The sequence below is a fragment of the Nothoprocta perdicaria genome, unplaced genomic scaffold, assembly GCF_003342845.1.
Source record: "Nothoprocta perdicaria isolate Ctin4 unplaced genomic scaffold, notPer1 scaffold_138, whole genome shotgun sequence".
Lineage (NCBI taxonomy): Eukaryota > Metazoa > Chordata > Aves > Tinamiformes > Tinamidae > Nothoprocta > Nothoprocta perdicaria.
This window is the reverse complement of record NW_020454516.1, coordinates 1,027,642-1,050,807: the sequence shown is the minus strand read 5'-3', so window position 1 is coordinate 1,050,807 and position 23,166 is coordinate 1,027,642. Positions and strand designations below refer to the sequence as shown.

At 42.2% G+C, this 23,166-nt stretch overlaps 1 protein-coding gene across 2 annotated transcripts; it reads left to right on the top strand.

Moving 5' to 3' along the window:
• The first annotated feature begins 502 nt into the window (after positions 1 to 502).
• ACTR2 (ARP2 actin related protein 2 homolog) lies at positions 503 to 21,492 on the top strand. 2 transcript variants are annotated; one of them, XM_026033954.1, is made up of 10 exons: positions 503 to 570; positions 5,993 to 6,103; positions 9,534 to 9,548; positions 11,556 to 11,771; positions 16,045 to 16,117; positions 17,225 to 17,361; positions 17,967 to 18,116; positions 18,467 to 18,612; positions 18,972 to 19,104; positions 20,241 to 21,492. In XM_026033954.1, the coding sequence occupies exons 1-10, from the start codon at positions 523 to 525 to the stop codon at positions 20,409 to 20,411; spliced, it is 1,200 nt and encodes a 399-aa protein (XP_025889739.1). In that variant the 5' UTR covers positions 503 to 522; the 3' UTR covers positions 20,412 to 21,492. The 2 variants fall into 2 exon arrangements, with proteins under 2 accessions (XP_025889739.1, XP_025889740.1); XM_026033955.1 differs by lacking the exon at positions 9,534 to 9,548.
• Positions 21,493 to 23,166: the final 1,674 nt, after the last annotated feature.

The window sequence follows — 23,166 nt, the reverse complement described above, 5'->3', positions numbered from 1 at the left end:
GCCCCCGGCTCCTGGGCATCGTTACAGCGAGGGAGAAAGGGGAAAAAATTAAAAAAAAAAAGGCAGATATGGGGCATGTTCTAGGTTTTTAAGGAATTTTGGATTGTTCCCGCTAGCCTGTAACTGTAAATCGAAGGAGAAAAAATAAAATAAAGTAAAATAAAGTAAAATAAAGTAAAGTAAAGTAAAGTAAAATAAAGTAAAATAAAATAAAATAAAATAAAATAAAATAAAATAAAATAAAATAAAATAAAATAAAATAAAATAAAATAAAATAAAATAAAATAAANAAATAACCCCCGGCCACAGCCCTTATTGCCACAGAGACCCGCCCCCGGAAGCGCGCGGGCCGCCGGGCGCCGCCATGGCAACGCGGCGGGGGGGGAAGGGGCGGGCCTTGGCGGCGCGGCGGCGGCGCCGATTGGGCGGCGCGGCGGCGTGACGGCTTCCGGCGCGCGGCGGGGCGGGAGGTGGCGGCAGTGACGGTTGGGGCGGCGGTTGGGGCGGCGGTCGCTCGGCGCCATGGACACGCTGGGCAGGAAGGTCGTGGTGTGCGACAACGGCACCGGGGTGAGTCGCTTCGGCACCGCTACAAGGGGGGCGAGTCTCCGCCCCGGCGCGGGCCGGCTTCCTGCCGGCGTCCGGGCCGCGCCCGCCCGCCCCCCCACCGCCGGGCCCGGCCGCGGCCTCCGGGCACCGAATGAATGGCCCGGGGCGGGGGCCGGGCCGCGCCGCGCCCGCGGAGCCCTCTGAGCACGCGGGCTCTGCTCCCGCGTGGGGATCCCGCSGGTTTCCCCTGCGCGAGGCGCGCCRGGCGTAAAATACATACCTAAATTATATATATCTCGTAAATTATGTATATGTTAGTATGAAAGATGAGGTGATCCGCCTCGTTGCGCTACACCCCCCCTACGTGCCGGTTTCCTGTCCTCGTAGAGACAGCTCGCAGAGCTCGTGGTGGAAAGGCGCCGGGATCCTTTCATTAAGAGCCTCGCGACCTGCAAAAATCCCCCCAGAATGGGTCCCTTTGATAAAGGGGGCGCAAAGGTTTCCTCCTCTTCCTCCCGCTTTGCTGCCCTGCGTTAGGCACAGGCGCCCACGCGAGAAATTTGCGCGTTTGTTGCTGTTGGGGAGGCTTGGAGGCGCCTCGGCAGGAAGTGACAAAGATGCCATTTCTAAAGGCGACAGATAAGGTGTTATAGGTGGGTTCCCCCTTAGTCGTTTTGTTCGGAAATTGAGATCCGTTCTCCAGTAAAACCCTCCGGGGAGCTAACAAATCTGACAGCACATCAGGAACTCTGGAATGGCCRGAGAAAAGGGAAGTTTTCTCTGTTTTTCTTTTTGAATAAAGACAAAAATATTTAAAGCTGAAGATCAAATAGTCAATACAAAGAATCTCATGGTTAATTCCAGTGGCAGGATGCTGCATCTCGGAAGGAGCTTTCAATAAGCATGTGAGATGATTCGAGTGGCTCCAAAAGAAAAATATCAGATTTGACAGCTCTGAAGTTTTTTCATCCCTTAGAAAAATCCTCTTTAATAGGGCATAATGCCTTTGGGCCTTTTTTACACTATCCTGTAGTGAAAAGAAGGAAAAGAGTTTTATCCTTTTTCATTTACAAATGGATATGGAAGCTGGATTATGTGTTTCTTTCTTTTTTTTTTTTTTTTTTTTAAGTATTTAAATACTCATTCTGTTGGCTTTGGTAGAAATTGATGTAGTTTATGGATTTGTTGCTTTAATACAGTTTTTATGAATTAGTAATGAATTAGTTGTTACTAAATACATCGTGTCACACTGTAGTCAATCTCAGGGATGAAACCTGACACAGAAGCAGTTATTTTCATCCAATTTTACAAGCTGTCATTGGGACCCAGTTAGGTACCATGTGTATTTGTTTTTAAATCAAAGAGACATCTGATTTTTTTTTTCCCTGCATCARTTGTACCACCTGGGTACAAATAAATATGACAGTTWCTGTTACACTGCTGCTGTATCCATRGAGTAGGGGTGTGTTTTGCTTCAGCTTCTGTTTTTTGGGGCTGAGTTTTAGCTCTGAGCAGAACTGTGCATGTATGGACATCCCCTGGYCCCAGAGATAACTATGTGCAGTGTGAAGTATTAGCACATGATTGGTGTTGAAGCTATAAACTTAAAATATTCAGACTGAATTGGGATAAATTCAGTAAAATTCAGTTCGTAAGATCAGAATATTTTGAGACTCTCAAGTTCTRTATTGCCAAACTTGTGGTTTTTTAGTAAATATTGTTATATAATAAAAAAGAGCTGCTTTGTGTTAGAAAACTGCCTGATACCCTATGATATGTCTTAWTAAACGCTGCCTTGCATCTCTTGCTTAGTGCTAAAAATAAAAGTGCAGGATATTTTTAGAAATTTTAGATCCAGTTTTAACTTTTGACTTATCTGAAAGCATACTGTTTGCATTGTGCTAAAATACGAGTTTTTAATGCATTTGGCTGTGATCAGTCTTTGCGGAAGAAGTGATGAAGAAGTGTGTTCTTGCAACACATGTTCTGAGAGAGGCTCTCGCTGCCATCTTAGAGCAATYGAGGTGGATTCTTAGTACAAGTCAAACAGTGACTTCCTTAATGACCTGGACAGTTGTTCTCGTTATATTAAYGATCTTTGTTTAGGATTTCCTTCAATTAAAAGAATCAAGCAGAGATAGCTGATAAGAAAAATATTCCTGTTAAGACTTGTCACGTGATAAGTTTATGAGCAGATGTAGAAAGCTTCCTCATTCTTTTAATTTGAAAGAATACTTATACATACAAGTGCTTGCTGCTTGATGACTCAGTAGGAAGTGAAAGAGTCAGTACAAACCACAGTGCAATGGAGAAGAAACTATATATGGTAAAACCTCTTACATATGTGGTCTTGCACACAGGCGAACTTAAGTGCTATTCTTAAAATGCTCCTGGGGCAGAGCAAACATTTGAAAAAAATGCGTGATTTTGAGCTCTTGGCCTCCTTGAAGAGATGTGCAAATTCACTGCATTTTTACTGTTACAAGCATGGTACATAGTAAGCACTGTACTGAAGTTACATGAAGATTGTTTCAAGGGGTGTATCCAATAATGAATGGGAGAGAAATAAGTGTGCTGTGGTTAAATTTTGTTGAAAKGTTTCATATTCAAAGTGGAAAGGGCAATGAATTCATTAGAAAATGAAAACCTGCTATATCGCAAACTGCTAAGTTCATAATCTTTAAACAAAGAGGGGATAGGGGGATAAGGAGGAGGGGAAAGGGGGATAAGGAGGGAAAATATCTTTTTTTTTCCTATTCTCCTTCAAAAAACGAAAACTGTCCAGGATCTATTATTAATGGACACGTTTTTGTCCCTTGGATGAATTAACTACTGCTAGTATTAGGTCTTTTCCTTTACCTGTAATAACCAATGTTGTGTCCTAAGGAACCTACTAAACTAGGTGAATATCATCTATCTATCTATCTAAGGGCAGGTAGAACCCAACCCTGGGAAAAGAGTCGAAAGAGGCTGACACATGAGCTAGACTTGTTCTCACCTTCACCAAATAACTCTGTAGCCTAGGGGAAAAAATATAATCTATGCAAGGGGAGGTAAATTTTTCCCCGTTCTGTTTGCTACTGAGTTTTGTAAAAATGTCGTTTTTAAGGTTGTTAGTTCCATTGAGAAAGGGGAAGGGAATGGTCTGTGAATGCCAAAGCTCAGTCTTATTCATCGTATTTCAGATAGACTAAATCTAGTTTTTATTTCAGACAGGCTGGTTGTGAAATTGTAAAAATGACAATTTGTTTTCCAAATGAGGCATTTGTTGTTGTCAGTATGCTGCTATCACATAATCTTTGGGAAGGTGTGTCAAATCCCTGAGGGCTTAGCGTAGAAAGGTGCTAGGAGTTACTATTCCAGTTCAAACTACAAGAGCTTAGACCAGGTATTTTTGGAATTCAGCGTTCTGATGTTGAGAGCGGAGCTTCTGGAGTCCAAGTTCCGCTAGGCCGAGTTGTAAAGATTTGTCTGGGTGTCTGGGCTGCCTGAAGGAGCTTATGGCTGGGCTTGTACGAATTCTGCATCCTTAAACTGGAGGATATGATTGTTCAGACTCTTTTACAGGGTCTCCTGCTAACTTACCCAAATTTCAGTGCACAGTGAAATTCTGATCCATAGCAAGTGTATGTTAACATTGTAGCAGTAATAAAAATTGTGTGATTGCTCTGCATGTGGTAATTTGGCAAGCCTGAAAGGGAGATTATTTTTTGTAAAAAACTGCGCACCGTTATTTGGGCTCAGCTTGGTCCTTCAGGCTGTCTCAAGYGCTTCCTGTGATGTAAAAGGCCAACTGTAAAGTCTTTTGGCACATGCAGGTAGTGCGATCCAAAAATGCTTGTGGTTTTTCATAGCAGCACCACATTCTCGAATACATAAGTGAAATCTATATAACTCCTTTAAAGTAGCGAAGGGGTGATAAGTGCTGGCCTTTTCTGAAAACACAGCTTGAACGAGAGTAAGTGAAATGAGTTTTTTATACAATATCTTTCACTGTATATGCCCAATAGCTCTGCCTTTGGAGACAGCAGTCGCAGAATGGGGGAAAATGATGAGGGCCACAAAAAGCAAAATCATTTCTTTCCTTTCCTTTCCTCCACCATTGTGTGTTTTCTACTGGGTGCTAAGGGAGTTAAACATTTAAACTCTTAAGTAAATAAGGATCTGTTATCTGAAGTACTAATTCATGCTGGTTTTAGCTAGCGTAATTAGTTGTACCCTTTGCTATGGTAATTGCTTTAGCAGAAACCTTTAGAACTCACTTCAGAAAATTCAGTGAGAATTTTGGAGATTCTAACAAGTGGCTTTTAATTCAACCTGAAATAGATAATTTGTGATTGAGATGAGGCCCAAAGTCATTGTCCCTTCTCTGTCCTTGGAGGCCTTTGACATCTAACCGGACAAAGCCCAGAGCAACATGAGCTTAAGGCTGAATTTGAGAGCTGCCCAAGGGATCCTATGAGTCTGTTACCCCTAGTTGCCTCAGTAATTTTGCAGGACAAAATGTGTCATATTTGGTTCAGGACTGCATGGTTTTCTTCTGCTGGACTGCCACACCATGATATATTGAGCACGTACTAAAGAAGAGAAACCTGCTCTGTATTAATCCTGATAAGCATCAGAGCAGTATGATTGGAGTGGCTAATTTGCTGATTGCCATTAGCTTAAATTGTAGCTTCTTGCAGTTTTTGGAGAACATGTGATCTTCCTCAACTGAACGTGTGTATTTCTTACACTCGCTCTTTCCCAGTGACATAGAACGTCTTCTGTTCATATGTATTTAGTAACAAAAAGCATTTTAGTCTGGTTTGTTTGTGAATTACTATCAGCTAAGGTTTCATTTGTCCTGTACCTTTTGGAAGGGCTTACTGCAAACTCATAATTTTTCCCTTAAAACAAATTCTGAAAATTCTGAAACTCTTGATAAAAATGAATCTGAATTGTTCAGAGATTCTCACTGCTTACTCCCTATTGAGCCCTTTATGTAACAGCTTAATACTTAAATTCATGTGGTTGTGCTTCTTTCTTATGCGTGTCCTGCTGCCTTTCCCTCTCATGGGAGAACTTAGTTAATTTGGTCTCATGGGGTGCTTGTTAAAAGGTGATCTGTTTCAAAATGATCCGTTTCGGCTTGCTGGAGAAGTTTTACATAGAAAGGAATAAAAAAACAAATGCTGGAAGCTGTTACGTCTCTTATTGTGTTAGTAGCTTTAGTGCTGTTCCTTCAAGGTTTGACCACTTCCTTTAAAAAACATTCTGTTCAGTATTATGGATCAAGACAACATTGAAAATGTGCAAAAGTGATTTGAAAGCATAAATCCAGCTGACTTCCAGTGGGAAATACTTTTAAATCAGGGGACCTAATGTTGCTATGCTAAAACAGGTTTCTGGTAGTAAACAAATAAAAATGCATATTCTAACCCAATTCTTTATTTCTTTTCAGTTTGTGAAATGTGGCTATGCAGGCTCAAACTTTCCAGAGCACATTTTTCCAGCTTTGGTTGGAAGACCTATTATAAGATCAACTGCTAAAGTGGGAAACATTGAAATCAAGGTAATTTTTTGTTATTATTTCTTTCTAATGGATGAAAATAGGGCAGCCTTTGACTTATGTAATTTCTGTGAAGGCTTCCCCCCCCTCCCCCCCTTTATTACTGTTTATGCTGTTTCAGTATCTCTTGATTCATTTCTCTGTTGGATTTTAGCCTATCACATAACCACAAAGGAACGGAGAGGGTAATCTAAAGCTACTAGAGACCTTCAGCTAGCGTAATGAAAGAGGTAGCAGGTAGGACTCAAGTGGTTCTGGGCAAAAAGGCACTCCAAATGCCAGGATATAAATGAATTTAAGATTAAAAGGCAGGAGTCTGACAGAAGTGTCGTCTAGCTGTAATGTCATATTCCTGAGAGAGTGCGGAATAACGAACAGCTGAAAATTTCAGTTCTTCCTATCCCCTTTGCTTACTGCTCAGAGTTGATCATCTGTGATCTTGTATAAGATGTTTAACCTTAGTTGTGTTTACATGTCATTGTTGCTTTTTTCTCGTTTTCTTTTGTTTCTGCTGATGATAGACCTAGTACTTTACACCAGCTGGGAAGGGAGAGGCTCCTCTCTTCTGATGACTTCATCTTAATATGTAATTGCAGGCCTGGGCTTAGGGAGGAATCACTGATTGAGAATCTTTTCCCGAAGTCTGGGGGAGCTGTCGTTTCTCTCTCAGCTTTGTAAATGCACAGTAATACTGCAAATGTTAGTAGTTGCTTGGGTAATAAAGACTTCAGTAGCTCCATCTTAGCCCTGCATGGTCACAGCCTCCCTTCTTGTTCCTAGCCACACATCTCACCTCATGCTGGCGATGCTGCTTGTGCAGTCGTGTCATGAGCTACTTTAGAAAGCCAGCCAACGGAGAAAGAGTAATTTGTTTATGAAAAATAGTAATATCTTTGTCAGTTAAAGCTTTGACTGCTTCAGTAGGCAGTTGTGCAAGGCAGAACCGGGAACCTGAAGGAGAAGTGGGAGGGGATGGGGAACTAGAGGGGCAGTCACTTAGGCCAGCTATGGTGAAGCGGAACCACAGTCTTTCAGTTGTGCCTTATCTGTTGCTAGCTGAGCAACAGCTTGGCTGGAAAAAAAAAAATATGACCAGTCTCATTATTTTCAGAACTCCATGTGAGAACTTAGGCTTTCTGTTCTCAGCTGCTGCCTGTTAAAAAGCTGGTAATATGAGTGCAGAAGGCAGTGTTAATAAGCAGAGAGGAAGAARAGCATCAGGCTTTTCCAAACTGCTTCCTCCCCTGCTCCCCATGTTGCAGTTCCCTTTACTTTGTGTCAAGGATGGTGTGAGTGGAAGAATGGAGATCTCTTTTCCTTCCACAGTAGGTAGAAAGATTAGTGGGGAGAGTAAAAATACTTCATATCTTCTTGCAAGACCTAGGTAGAGGTGTTTTGTCAGATATCTGCTTGAACTGGATGTGACAAGCAGGTTCCAATAAAGTGTTATGGAAGTTATGCTGTGGTAACAAGGCAGCGAGTCTAGGAGAAATTCACTGGMATAAAATCTTATTGATGAGGTCACATCTATTTTCTTTCTAACTGATCTGATATAACCTGCCCTGCCAGTTTTGGTGTCCTTTGCTTACCTAATAAGTTATTTTAATACCATTAAAGATGACAGCGTTGGATTAGGAAGATAAGAGAAAGAAGTAGCTAATTGCTATGGGATGGATGCAAAAACAAACAACCAATCTAAAACCCACAGTAATCTCTTAATTTTGTAGGTACTATCTTCTTTCTTCTTSAGCATGGGAACATTTGGGTATATTTTAGAGAGTATAAAGTGTTGTGTCCCAATTCTTCCTAGTTGTTGTAGCTTCTGTCTATGCTAGCTGGTCATTCTGTCTTAAGAAAATGGTGTATCAAGAGAAGAAATYTGTGCCACAGATATTTCAAGTATCCCAGTAGGATAGTACAGGAGAAGGCTTATTTTTTTTTTTTTTTCTGTGTGGGATTCCTGTAGATTTCCTAAAAACATTTTAACAGATGACTTTTATGCCAAAATTGAATTCTAGTTACTAACTGCAAGCTCTTGATGGATAAGTTTAAAACTGAGTACACTTTTTTGTGTGAAATTCAGAGACTCTGTGAAAACAATCCAGAAGATTTAGAAAACAGTGGTTATCATCCATCTGCTGAACCATCAATTTCAGGTTGCTTTATCCATTTGTACTTTTAGATTCTGGTTTCATGTTCCAGGGAAGTTTTGTTGAGGGCAGCTTAGTGGTCGGGGCTGCTTATGTCAAAACARCACAGCARCATTGAGARTTTTCTTGYTGCTATAGAAGTGATCRGATTGGGATACTRGTATATATTTTTTTYCYYYYYTTTTTTTMTCCTGTGTTCCTTAATTCCCTTGTTTTCGTTTATTACACAGCCACAAAAGCACCTACGGAACAGGTAACATGAGTGAGCATGGCCAGGGCCTGTTTAGGTCTCTGCCATTGCCTGAAAAATGACAGTGAGACATGAGCCTCATGAGGGATGTAGCGTTTCCCACAGTCAATATGTGACATAAACACACAAATTCTGTTATTACCGGGATCGTTTTGCAAAGGCTATAGAGACTAGTACACTTTTCCTCTGACACCAGTTGTAGATTAAGTAGATTTGCCTTTATGGAACTGATAGTTGCTGTATTGCTTTAAACAGCCTAAGTGACTCAAGGTAGATTTAACTGAGCCACACTAATAGTGAAAATGACTTTAGTAAACCTGTGAACAGCGTGTGGATGCATATGCTTCCAATGTCCCTTAGTGCTTCCCAACTTTCCTTCTTTTTTCTTCCTTCCTCCATAGATTGCTATAGGCAGGGACTTTCAGTAGTAACTGCTGTTACTACTTCACTTCATGATCACTTATTTCCATTCTAAAATTAGATAGCATAAATGARGTAAATCTCTTTTTTGATGCTTTCCACGTATTTGTTCCATGACATGTGGATTAGTATGTTTACAGGCGAATGCTTTCATGTTATTGTTTTCAGTTCTTGAGTGTTTAAGGGTGAATATTTAAAACTTAAATTTASCAATTGTTGGAATTAGTTATGGTCAAATACCTTATGCTGTCTAGTCTACTTCAGATAAATACAATGCCCAGGGTAAAATTCCAGTGCTACAAAATATTTATGGACCTAATCTTGTTTACTAGAAGGATGCAGATATACTGATCTTGTGTGTAGCATACGATGCATAGAAATGAGATGCTGGTGACTTGKAGCAATAACTTCCTTTAATGAGAGATTTTAATCTTAGATCCTGAGAATAGCTCGGCCTTAACTACACTAACTCAGATCATTGCCAGCTGTACATGCCTCTCTTCTCAGCTTATTTCTACTGTGTACTTAAAATAATTTGAGAATTTCATTTAGGCCTTTTCTGACTTTCTTGCTTCTACCTTCTTTCTTCACCTTTCTTGACCTGTTGAAGTAGAATAACAAAAAGATGGTAAGTGAGGTGCCCCCTGTGCTGTTTGTTCACCATTTTTGCTTGATGGGACCTGGTAGCTGTCATGTTATTTTTGATGCTTTTTATTGTTTTGTCTTGTCCTACATTTTACATTTGAATACATACTTATTTTGGACGATGTTCATTGCTTTGGTTTACTAGCAACTAATTCATTAGAATATTGTATGTATTGCTTCTAAATGTTACATAACCTGTAGTTTTGCAAGATGCAAGAATAACAMTTCTAGATCAAYGTGAGCTCAGTATCTTCAACCRTARGACTTGCTTTATTTGCCATTACAAACTAAGGGCTTGAAACAACTTTCAGATTGCAGCTAGACAAATATTATTCAGAGTGCAAAAGTGGTGGAAACACTGACTGACCTGTCACTGGTTCCTCTCTGCAGCTTCACCTCCCCAAGTGTGCAGGCTGTTTGTTGGGACAACTCTTCTGCCCTGTGGCTTGGTTTTAAAAGGACGTGGAGAATTTGTGCAGCTTTYGCTGTGCATTAGAACAGTGGCTTTTCCTAGTTTATGTCCTATTCGGCAGCATAAGGCTTCAAAAACAGTGCACAGAGCAAGTTTTACATTATTGGAAGTGGTGAACTTTGTCTTTTAAAATCCTCGGAGGTAATGTCCAGTCTCTTAATGGTGTATTTTGCTGCCCAGTCTCTTAATGGTGTATTTTGCTGCCCAGTTTCTTAATGGTGTATTTTGGTAAAGTACATTTGATTTTAGAATGTAACAGCCTTGGCTTCTGCCTTCGGTACAGCTGAGATGGCCAAGGGATGACCTGCTGTGCAAGGGAAAGCAAATGAAAAGCCTTGTCAGGGCGAGGAGGTAGAAGACAAATTGTGTGATTTAAATGAACTTTATGAACAGCTATATGCTACTACTTTTTTTAAGGCGTTATATAAACTAGATTTTTTCATTGTGCATCTTTTTCTCTTTTTTCCCTAGCATTGAATTGTGGGTTGAGTAACCCGCGTTTCAAAGTGTTTGCCACAGTAACTGCAGATGCTGGAGGCATATTTTTGTGTGAGGCAGCTGTGGGCTTTTTGTTTTGATTTTGAATGGAATGATGAATGGAAGCAGGACTGTTGGTGCCTAGAAATGTGTTCTCAGAGTATAAATATGATTAAGTCAGCGAAGGCTTCTTTGGAAGAGCATGGGATATAACACGGAGCAAAGGTTACATTTTATTGTGCATACTTCCTTTGGGAAATATGTGGGGAAGGAAAAGATATGGTGCTACTAATTTGAATGTGCAGTGTTTTGCATAACTAACTTTGATGAAAGGACCGCTTAATTAGCATAAGATGAACATACAAACTATGCATTACTTGGTTGCATTTGTGTAAGAATGTGTTTCTGGGACTTTTGGCTTGGGAATTTTGGCATGGACCAGATGGGTTATTTTGTATTCAGATGTCTCTCTTTTTCACACCCTCCTGGCCTAGGCTAATATGTGACCCATTGTTTCTTTTAATGTCTGGTGTGGAATTTCTAATCCCTTATTTGCTTTTGCTACTGTTCTGTATGCTTATGCACCACTCATTATTCCTTTTTTGGTAATGTGCACAGAAATTTGCAGCATGCATGGAAAACTATTCTGCAAATCCCACCTCCTGCCCTTATGTGCTATTTTGCATCTCAGCCTTTTCAAATGAGTATTTGATAAAAGCATTTTGGAGGTGTCAGTGGAGAAACATCTATGCTTATAAAGGTCTCCGTAGAGTCTTGCTGTAACAGGATTTGCTGGTATGTTTAAGGTTAATTAGAGAATGGAATTAACCAAATTGATTTTGGAAAGGTTTGGGATGGGTCACAGCTGTACTGTATGAAACATATTCTATTTCTTAAGTGCTTGAAAGCCATTCTAAAATGTGGGCATTGTTTAAGAGCACAGTTGGACACAAGCTGGAGCTGTTCACTGTCATTCTTGAGCATTTTGGTGTTAAGCTAACTTTGAAAACACTGACGTGTTTCTGTATTACAATTTTACAGGACCTCATGGTTGGTGATGAAGCAAGTGAATTACGCTCAATGCTGGAAGTTAATTATCCAATGGAGAATGGCATAGTTCGGAACTGGGATGATATGAAGCACCTTTGGGATTACACGTTTGGACCAGAAAAACTTAATATTGACACAAAAAATTGTAAAATATTACTCACAGAACCACCCATGAATCCAACTAAGAACAGAGAGAAGATTGTGGAGGTATGTCTGGCATGTGGAAACCGGTTATCACTCGTGTGGAGGAATGGCTAAAAGGTCGTATCTTTAGCTGTTTGAGGCAAAGCAATTCTCCCGTTTTCTAACCAAAACTGCCTCAGCAATGGYCATCATGTGGTCAAACACAAACAGGCCTGTCTCATTCTAAAGTTATAAGCAGGCTTCTTGTCTCCGGGGAGCTATCACAAGCAAACCACAGAACTGGGAGTACATATTTATCTCCGAGGATCCAAGAACCGAGACTGGCTTTTGGATAATGGCAGTTTCTTCAAAGGACAAGCAGTTTACTAATTTTGCTTAATATTAAGGATCATTAATGAAAGCTTTCTAAGAAGCTTTCTACCTAAGAATGTAGATCCTCGGTGACCTAACTTCCTTCTGAATCTTAGATTAGTCAGATTTAATAGATTCAATAACAGATTTAATGTCAGATGCATAGATTTAATAACATAKGGCAAAGACTTAGCTTCTGAAGAGCAGTAATATGTGAGGAGAGSTAAAAGTTCGGGTTTCCTTTTCTCAATTGTCATAGATATTTCCAGTTCTTTTAAGTTTTCAACATAACAAAAATGTTACAGATTCTAAAAAGCTCATCCACTTACCAGGGCTTAGAGTGCCAAAGTGTATAATCCTCCCCACCCCAACTCAGTTGATTAGTCTAATGAGACTTTTATCATTTCCTGCAAACCTTGCCTCTAAAATTTTTTTGTTGTCACAGCTGTGGTAACACAGTCTGCAAAGGGGCAGTGAATGCTTTTTGCACTAACGTTTCCATGGCTTGGGAGAAAAATGAGTAAAGCAAAGGTGGGAAAACTTCAGTGGAAAAAATCAAGCTGTGCAATTTGAGTTTGTTTTGAACTTCAGGACTTCTTAGTGATTGTGGGCACGAGGGACCTGTCGCTTTAGCGTCACGTGGTGCTACGTTAACAACAACATCTCTTATATGTCAGGAACTTGTGGTGTGTCAGGCAGAGCTGCCTCCATGGAGCAGGAATGGTTGAATTTCCTGTTGAGGCTTCTCTGCTTTTCAGCTGTTTACAATAGTGTTCTTGTTTCTGTTTTCCCCCATAACACAACGGGCTGCTTTTAGTTTTTCTGAGTAATTTTATACAAACCATTTCAATTTATGGTATGTCTCCTAAAGTTCTGTAAAATATTTTTGTTCTGCTTTGTCTTTTTTTTTTTAAAGCCAATTTAGAGACCCTGGATGCTTAACTGTGATCTACAGGGTTAGGGAGAATGAGAATTCATTTTTGTAGATGTATATTTGAGTTAGAGAAAATGTTTCCATTAACATTTTTAATGGATCACAGTGTTGTGAGAATTATGAGTACTTAATTTCAACTATATGATGTTAAGGTTCTATATTTTCCTGGCTTTGATAATGAAAAGGAAAGCTACCCCAGTATGAAGTAAAAGAATGTGTTAAGATTTCCTTAAAGCCTGTAATACTGATATTTCTGCATTCTGTGATATAGTGATATATTTAAAAAAAAAAAAAAAAAGCTTAGTCATTGAGTCCATTTCAGAGAGATTGATATAYGTGTGTGTAATTTTTATATATATACATAAATATACATCCACACACGGGTATGCCCTCACTACATTATATATACATTCATATGTGCTATATTTCATTCTGACTTCCAGTGAATCCTTTTCCCTATCTCAGTCTTCCATCCAAGCCCATCTAATTGTAGTAGCAATAAGTATCCACCTGCCATATGTATRGAGTAAAATACATATTTTAAAAATACTTTTGTTCGTAGCACTTAGAAGACACTGACTGTTCTTCACTTTTGCTTTGTGCTGCAATACCTTAGTCTAGCTTTATGGTCCGTTCTCCTTGTGCAATACACTCAGGAGCTGCCAGGCTTTTATGGCATATTATGTAGCCATAGAGATACCTTCGTAAAGTCACTTCTCCTTATCCTAATCTAGGATTCCTTATCTTTTATTCTCCGAGCGCTAGCTCTTCCTTGCTAGACTCATCTAGAGCAATGCTACTCCCTTTAGGAGAATATTCTGCTCAGTATTTGCATCTTAGACTTGCTAGTGTGTATGTCCTGCGTTAAGGCATTTTTTCCATGCCAGATAGAACAGATTTGGGCCTCTTGAAAGAAAGAAAACCTCGAAGCCTTGCATGGAGGTGTTAAAAGGGTTTTGCAGTGACTTCTCGAGTATGGCTTAATGTGTGAAGGCAGCACTTAATGCCGTTTGTATGTTCCCTTTGCTGTAAAAAGATACAAATCCAGGTCTTTCTTTCCTTTAGGGAGCACTCAGGTTGCCTGTGAGATTCACTCCTCTCTGTCACTGGATTAGTGCTGGGTTTAGATGATGCCCGTTGAAATTGGCAGTGTTTTCGAGTGCTGCCCTTCCAGCTGTTCCTCCTCTGCAGACACTTCATGCTTTTTGTTTCTGCGAGTACTGCCTCAGTGCTAAATGGTGGCCATGAGAGAAGCCACCAGGCACCTGACTTGTGCCAGATTTCCTTTCAGATTACTCAGTTTTTGGTGTGGTTTTACAAAAAAACGGTGTTCTCACAGCCAGGTGTTCTGCAGCGCACCCTCCGTATGCTCTTTRGTAGCTCATGACTGTGATTGGCACAGATTTTTGGTAGGTTGKTTGTTTCTTTGCCCATTACAGTTGAGTTAAACTAGGCTTGGCTTCTTCCATGAGGATTGTTTTCCTTTCTGCAGACTTACTGAAAGGGCATGTGGCACCAAGCTGTAGAATGAAGAAATTTGAAAGCKTTTGGGGTGGCTCTGGTGAAAGGGGGAAGGAAGAAAGGCCCTCCTGCAGGGTTCCCCATGCAGCACATTGCTCATTACCCTCGAAAGGACTGAATGTCTCAGACAAAATGTTTGTGTGTGTGGCAAGGATGACGTTTCTTTTCCTCTTCCCTTCCTTCTGCTTCAGAAACAAAGTGCAGATACAAACAAATCAGAAGTATTTCTGTCTCTTTCTTCTACTGCAAAGTGTTCCATTACCCAAAATAAAACGAGCCCAGCTTAGAGGGCTTATTTAATATTGAACTTGTTTGGCATGCTTCACAGTTGCCTGAGTTATTTATGCCTGCCACCTAAAAAAAGATGAAATAATTAACTTGACTTTGTGAGGATCTTGTTTTTGAGGTGGCCAGCCATTTAAAATCCACTAATTAACGAAAAAGATTCTTTAAATGCTTCTGAATACTAAAATTGTCGTGCCTCAGCTTTTTTCTTTAAAAATATTTAGCTATCGTTCTTGAACAGTGGGAGTACTGAGCATTTAATTGGTTTATAGTCCCAAGATTTGCAGAAGTGCTCAAGATGCCCTGGCATAACAAAGCCATAAGTGGTTTGTGCTAGAATAATAAAAGTTAATCATTTTTTCCTGTCCCAATGAAGCATGTTGAGGAGAAGACTGCYGTACAGCGTGGCTTGTTTACGTGGCCTTCTTTGTGTTTATAAAGAGCCTGTAAACAGCGKGTGCCTTAAACTTTCCTCACTGAAATTGGTTTGGGGGGGCTAGTGGAAGCCAGGCTGCAAAGCAGGCGGTGCCCTTCGTGTCCTGCTGAGAACTGTTGTGCAAACTGCACGCGGCAGCCGAGCGGCACGSGCTGTCTCTCTTCAACTGCAGTGCATTAGACCAAAAACCAATTTTAGAAAGCTTGTCAGAAGCTGGAAAGAAGGAAGGAGGAAGGTGCAGTTAGGGCAAATAGCYGGGGCCACGGTGCAGCCCGTGGACCTGCATGCCTAGGAGTCTGCTGGGGCTTTCTTTGCCATAGTCCACGGGTGGTTAACGACTGCAGAGCTCCGTATGATAAAGGCAAAGGCTGAGCTTGGTTAGGATCAGAGCACACGCCTTTAGCAAACGTCTTGTTCCCTCGTCACCCTTCAGTAATGAAGTACTTGGCTGGTCTACAAGTGCTGCCTCCCCCTCATTAAGTGCTTTGCAGAATGGCTTAATAAAGCTACAGAAATTGGTGTGTAGGTTTCTTGAAGGCATGAAGCGTGGTTGTTGAAAGGATGGGAAATGTTTTAACTCCTTCATATTGCTCATCTGACGTGAATGGACAAGTAAGGTATAGAACTGAATGTACTAGCTGCTTGAAAGCAAGTTGGTTTCCAAGTGGTTCGTGTGATGTAATAGCTTGGGTTTATTTTTTTGCTTAGCAAAAATACCATTATTGAAATAGAGTTTTCTTTTAAATGTCTGTGTAATATCTTTTAGAATTCGTCTTTATTTGTACATTCATTTTGCCTTTTTCTTACAGGTTATGTTTGAGACATACCAGTTTTCTGGGGTATATGTAGCCATTCAGGCTGTTCTTACTTTGTATGCTCAAGGTAGGTGAAAATAAATGTTTAGTTTATAATAATGTGYTACCAAACCAAAGTTCTAATAGAGTACTGATGTATTTTGGCCTTACTTCAATACTAACCTAAGTAAGCTCAACTCTGGTCGTTACTTTGCAAATAGCAAGATGTGAAACAACTTAGAGCAGTCTATAGTGTTTTTCCAAACTATATTTAAATGAAAGTGCAAGACCTTCTAAAATATAACCACCAAGCAACACCTAAATGGAATGCTTGCTTTTGAAAATAAAAGAGAGTTCTGTAAAACTTTCCATTTAAATCAATAGCAGTAAAGATTAAAATAGTGGCAAAACTGCGCTCTAAGACTTACCTCGTTTTGTTACAGTGTGTAATGTTGCTGCTGTTAAAACTCTTCAAACTAGCTGTTGCTTTCCTGCAATTCTGCCTATGCGTGCCCCTTTTTAAGGCAAAGGGGTTTATAGATCACAACCTAATTCTAAATTAGGAAATTCTTGAGCAATTCCTAACTGCCAGTCTTTCAAAACTAGATGTGGTCTCTTCTGATGTGCTCGCTCCTTCCATGGAGCAGAGCAGATCTCAGTAGTTTTTTCCAGGTCGCAAATAAATCTGATGATCTGGTATTATCAACAAGCCCCAGTAATTCTAAGAAGGTAAATCTGTGGCATGAATACTTCCAGGTTTCTCAATTTTTCCAAAACTAATATCAGGTGAGGATCAGGTGAATCTGCTGAGGAATTTATGCCCTAGCATTTRATGATCTTAGAATAATGATATTCTCTTTAATTTGAACGTAATTTAAGATGTCAAAATGCTGGATAAATTCTGAACCGTAGAGTTCTAAGCATGTAGGAAGGCATACATTTAAARATGTGGAAGAAGGCCTTTGTTGGTGTGAAAATCTTAAATTTAAAATCAAGTATATATTGAAATAAATATATTAAAAAAAATCAATGGAAATAACTTTTAATTGTGATCAGTTTCCCCAAAGTGATGACTGAGGGACAGAGATGGCCTGAAAAGAGCTATTTCATTTTAATTTTAGCCTCTCTGCTTTTCTGCCCCATTTACGAAAATGCTAATAAAAATATATATATATRTATTTTCCCATTCTTTAAGGGTTGTTGACTGGTGTTGTGGTGGACTCTGGAGATGGCGTAACTCATATTTGTCCAGTTTATGAAGGTTTTTCTCTCCCTCATCTCACCAGACGGTTAGACATTGCTGGGAGGGATATTACTAGGTATCTTATTAAGGTAAGCTGACGAGAATCTTTAATGTTGAAGCTGATATCCAGGGTGGGCTCGTTCAAATTAAATTCCCTTGATACCACAAAAGTAGCATGTGCCTTTCCCTATCGTATTAATGCATTTAATTGCTCCTGTATTTTCTGGGTTGCTTCAATTTATGTTATGTTCATCCAAATCACATGCGATATGATGAATATTATTGAGAGATTTCACGTTTTTATGATAGCCCCGTAGGAAGGAAAATTTGAAAAAAAATCATTAGCTTTCTCAATATATGAAATGGAAAATGATGTTGTGTTACATCACATCTGCTCATTATTTTCAGAAGGACTTTTTTTACAGGATTGAAATGATGTAGTAATTCTTACCTCCTTGTTAATCAGACCTTGTACTCAGGTGGTTAAACTGTGGCATGCCTTGATGTTTAAACATAAGAATTATTTTGGTTATCTTCCCTTACACTCAAAGTTGGAGTGAAGAAAAACAGACTTGACTTAATACTYAGTCTATTCTTACAAAAGAGAAGTAAACTTTTAAAGAAAAAAGTGCTTGAAAGTGCTGGTGGGAGCCCTGGCGTGCTGCTCCCCGCTGACGTGCTGTGTTGGCTGCAGCTCCTCCTGCTGCGAGGTTACGCTTTCAACCATTCCGCTGACTTCGAGACCGTGCGTATGATCAAGGAGAAGCTCTGCTACGTGGGCTACAACATCGAACAGGAGCAGAAACTGGCACTAGAGACCACAGTACTAGTGGAATCCTACACGGTGAGTGTTTCGGATGGCTTTTCGTGTCTGGAGGTCTAAATTCAGGTAATGTTTAACTTTGCATCTCTTAAAATACACTTTTAAACAAATAATAGGAACTGTACCTGCAAGGATATACTGGGTCTGCAGGTATTAGTGTATCTGCTCCCTGATCGCTGCAAATAAATTACATAATGATTGAAAAAAAATCTATTTTCCTTTTAATAGTCCTAGGTAATACTTTGCAGTGGTGATAATTATCAACACGTGATGTTTTTGCCAGTGTTAGGGAGCCCTGTGGGTCAGTTGCTCTTGGCTGAGTGTTGGAGTGGCTAGAAGTAGTCTCCTAAGTGGCATTGTGTCCTCCCCAGCTCCCAGATGGCAGGATTATCAAAGTTGGTGGCGAACGGTTTGAGGCACCAGAGGCCCTCTTCCAGCCTCACTTAATCAACGTGGAGGGCGTTGGTGTGGCCGAATTGCTGTTCAACACCATCCAGGCGGCTGACATTGATACCAGGTAGGAGCCAAACTCTTCCGAATCCCCTCTCGGGGCGCAGGGGTGATGCGGGAAGAGAGTCAGACAAAAGGGCATCCTCTGCTAGAGGCCTCTCTGCTCGGGCTTGTCCTGCAGCCACTCCTGAAGCGTAACGGGCTCCTTAGGTGCCTGGCTATTTGGGAAGGAATGAGCAAGCCTGAAATCTCGGAAGCACAGAGCTTTTGCCGCTGCTTCCAAGGATGTTTGGGAAAGCACGGGCGAGCGTGCCAGGGGAGCACCAAAGCTTGCTTTGTGCAGGGACTGCCTCTTGCTGAYGTGAGTCGTTGCTCCCCTGCGCTGGTGCCACCGCGTGTCCTCTGCAAGGCTCTCTTCTCGAGCAGGTCTGAATTCTATAAGCACATTGTGCTGTCCGGAGGCTCCACCATGTATCCCGGGCTGCCCTCGCGACTGGAACGGGAACTCAAACAGCTCTACCTGGAACGGGTCCTCAAAGGAGACGTGGAGAAGCTCTCGGTAAGCAGCCAGTCCCTGCTTGAGCTCGCTGTGTTTGTCCTGAATCCCCACTAGAGGGAAGCAGGAGGTCAGGGATGACGGGCTGCTGGGCGCCGCATCTCCGTGCTGCACAGCCACATATTCCTGGTTTGCTTGTGGGTATTTGCAATCCAGGCCTGTGCTAGTGGCAACATTTCAGAAACCTTGGGTCAGTTAGTGTAAAATGTGTCATTCGGTGTTGCTAGTTGCCTTAGGAAGTCCCCACTGAGCATTCATTTATTTAACTCTTTTTAAATTTGGATGCTATGCATTTTAGTTGAGATGCTCGAAAGTCAGAGGCTAGGGTTCTCCCACATGTTCAGGTGAAATAAATATTCCCTTTCCATTAGTTCCTGGGAAAGGCAGGCAGCAGCCAAACGCCCAGCACAGAGGCAATTGCTGTTCAAGGAGCAGATGCAGAGAAAAACATTTCTGCAGTTTCTAATGTTGAACTGAACTTGGGTAGTTCTTAAAGTATTACCTAAAGATCTTCTGCAGCTATTTGGAATGACTTGGTGGTAACTATATAGGATATTTGTCTAGAGCACTAATAGTTTACACGTGGATTTGACTGTATTCATTTCTGCTATTGAAAGTGGGGTGTGAGCATCAAAGAGGTTAAGGGAATATTTAATCAGTTAAGCTGATCTCAGTTGTATAGATTTGGAATCTGTTCTCTCTGCCTTTCTGAACCTTGGTATAATCCTAAAATACTTTGTGATGTGGTGATCTGGTGACTTGCAACCGATTCAGCCGTGAAACCTTAGTAACTGTTTCTCTGCTCAGTTCACGAGATACAAAAATGCAATCTCTAATTTACTGTTCTGACTCCTGCTTTTTTCCTCCTYCTCCTTCCTGTGTGGATACACTGAAGATACAATTTTGGGGAAAGTGTGAATAGCTGGCTCCGATTTCCAGCCCCAAGCAGCTATTTGACTTGGGCTGCGCGAGCCGGCGGGCCATGCGGAGGGCCCTGTGCGAGCGTTTCCCTTCTGCAGCTGCATTCTTCTCGCTCAGCAATTCCCATTTCATTGCTCCGCTAGAAAGCAAGCACAATCCCTGTTTCAAGTGGCTCTATTCCACGGATCCTTGCAATGGGTTGTCTTCTCCTTTCCTAGAAATTTAAGATCCGCATCGAAGACCCCCCTCGTCGGAAGCACATGGTGTTCCTGGGCGGCGCGGTCCTGGCGGACATCATGAAAGACAAGGACAACTTCTGGATGACCCGACAAGAGTACCAGGAGAAGGGCGTGCGTGTGCTGGAGAAGCTCGGCGTGACTGTTCGATAGACCCCACGCTCCTTCCCATCACACGGCTCGGGCTGCTTCTCCCTTTCATTGCCAATCTCTGAACTCACTCGGCTACACGCTAAGGAAAGGCCTGCCCGTGGCCTTTGGCCCAAAGGGCAGCRTTTGGGCTGGTTTCTTGGGGTGGCTTTTGTTAAATGTCTCTTAATGTGGCGAAATTTGACGATTAAATTTGACCACTTCCCGGCAAACAAAACGGAGCAAGAGCAGCCTGTCTACTTCATTGTTCCTCCCCAGTAGGCAGCTGGGCGCTTCTGGTGGGCTTCCTCTTCGGGGTTTATTGCTGTAGTACCGCTGGCTTTTGTCTCTAGCTCACAGGGGTTGTGTGCCTTTTTTTTTTTTCTCATTTTTTTAGCATAAGAAAACCTTAAAACAGCAGCTTTTGCCATTGGGTCATTGTGGTGGTTGTCTCCGCATCTCTCTGCCTCTCTCTAACGATCTTTTTTCTTCCGTGCAATTAGGAATTTTGATTAAACAGAGTTAGAAACTAGCTTAATTAGCTGGAGTGGCTTCAACGCGGTTTCAGGGCGCCGGGCTTCCCTACGCGCTGCTGCCGAAAGTGGCTTCGGAGGTGCTGGATCGGAATCCGTCAAGGGGCCGGGATTGGATCCTGCATCCCGCAGCTGGGCGGGCACGCGGCTGCCACGGCCTGCAGCCGTCCCACGCTCTGGCACGTGCCAAGCTGTGGCCTTCGGGGTCCGCTTTGGGGAGGAAAGGCTTGGAGAGGTTTGTGCCGCGTTGCTTTTSCGCCCACAAACTGTTAGGGGTCGGGCTGACCACAAACGGCCCCGTTTTTGTAGCTGCATTTGGTACCCTCTGGTCTCAGCACAGGGAACAAGGATGTTTTATTAACTCTCCCGTAACTGCTGGGCTTCAAAGACCTGGTGGAGAAACTTGGCTGTGCTGGGACAGGAGCCTCTCGGCTTCCGAGGAGACTTTAATGCTTCCAGAAATGCCCGTGAAAACTGTAAGTACGGATACCAAAATCCCCCAAACTGAAGTTGCAAAAGCCTGATGTTTCAAGTGCTTGTATGCCCATCAGAAGCACTTCTATTAAACTTCACAAATACGTACCCCAGTGCCAAGAAGTTACTGCACATGAATATTTCCCCGAGCAGTGTTTATCACAGCGAGCAGATATTTATAAACAACCCCTGGCAGGAGGGGTTCCAGAATGACCTATATTTGTTGCAGTTAAAAATAACATTGGGATGCGAGATGACGGTTGGTAAATATCCAGTTCATTCTGTCCACTCGTGGGTTTTTTTTTTTTTTTTTTTGATACTTAACGTGGAATGGGGAAGGAAGTAAAACCCAGTGATGAAAATGCTGTTTCCAGAAAGGACATTAAAGCTAAGTTGTACTGAAAACCACTCGCTGGTAATTCAGAGCCTTCTTCTCCGAGCGGAGTCGCCTGAATTTGTTATTTTTTGTGCAGCCCCCCCGATAACTCATTTTTGCAATAAAAATCTGCCCCGCATAAAGCGCAGCAGAAAACCTGCATTGCGACGCAAGCGTTAAACTTAGTTTTGCTTTGCATGGAAATACGACATCCCTCTGGTCTTCCAAGCCTCCTATGACATTAAGGAAGTTAGGATCCTCTCCCGCCTTCCGCTCCTTGGCATGTGCACGGGATAGGGTCGTGCACTTGCCCTTTGTCCACAGCTCGACAGGAAAAATTGCCCCGGGAATGTGGAAATGTCACCAAAGCAGGTAGCTCCTTTGGGGCCGGAGGAGTCCGCAGGCAGGGGCCCTGGCTGCCGAATACGGACCGTCGCCCTCGTAGCGCGAGGGATGAGCATGTACTTGTAGGGTGGGGTGGTTTTTGCAGCTATATTTGCTCTTAACTTGAACAATATGAATTCCCGGGCATGCCGGTCATGCCCCGGCGCATGCACTTACACAGTTAGTAGATGTTTGGGCACGTGAATGTAAGGGGTCCTTGGAATTGCTGTGGTCTGCTGAACGTTTAATCCCCGAGCCCCGGGAACGCGCTGGGCTCGCCTTGGAGCTGGCGCTTCTCCCGACCCCGGCCCTTTCGGGCACGGTGGAGAATCACGGAACTAAACCAAAGAGTGACCTAAAATGACGACTTTTTGAATGACAATCTGCCCAAATCTAGCTGGTGAACCCCGCGCTTCCTCGCTCAGCGGTGGTGTCCCCTCGTCCCGGCTTCGGGAAGGGGCGCGCATAGGAATCCCAACTTCGTGTAGGAATCCCAACGCTCCCAACTTCGGGAGCTTTTCCTTTGTGCTCGGGGTGCTTCACAGCACCCATTACCGTGAGCAGCAGATGCCCCCCAGCCCTGCAGTGCCCCTGGCTTTGCATATATAGACCTAAAGCAACAAATAAAACACCTAGCAATAACTTAAACCGCTCTCTGGCTTCACAAGAGCCGTCCTTACCGCGAGCACCGAGGGGAGGCCTGGGGCTCGCTGCAACTTTAATCCCAGTTCAGCCTTTTCCTTGTTTTCCAAGACCAAATACCTTGCGTTGGGATTGCGATGGATCAGACTCGCAGCTGCCTCCTGGGCTGTGAGGTTTCCAAGTCCTGGTTTCCATGTTAAGCTGCTTCGAACGCCCCTCTCCTCCACGCGCCGTGTTCTAGGATGGTAACCCATGTACCACAACTGGCTTTTCTTTTTAATACCTATCTGAACGATGTTAACACACAGCTCTGGTTGAGACCGTGAATGGAAATAAACATCTATTTAAATGGACAGGTCTTTTCAGTATA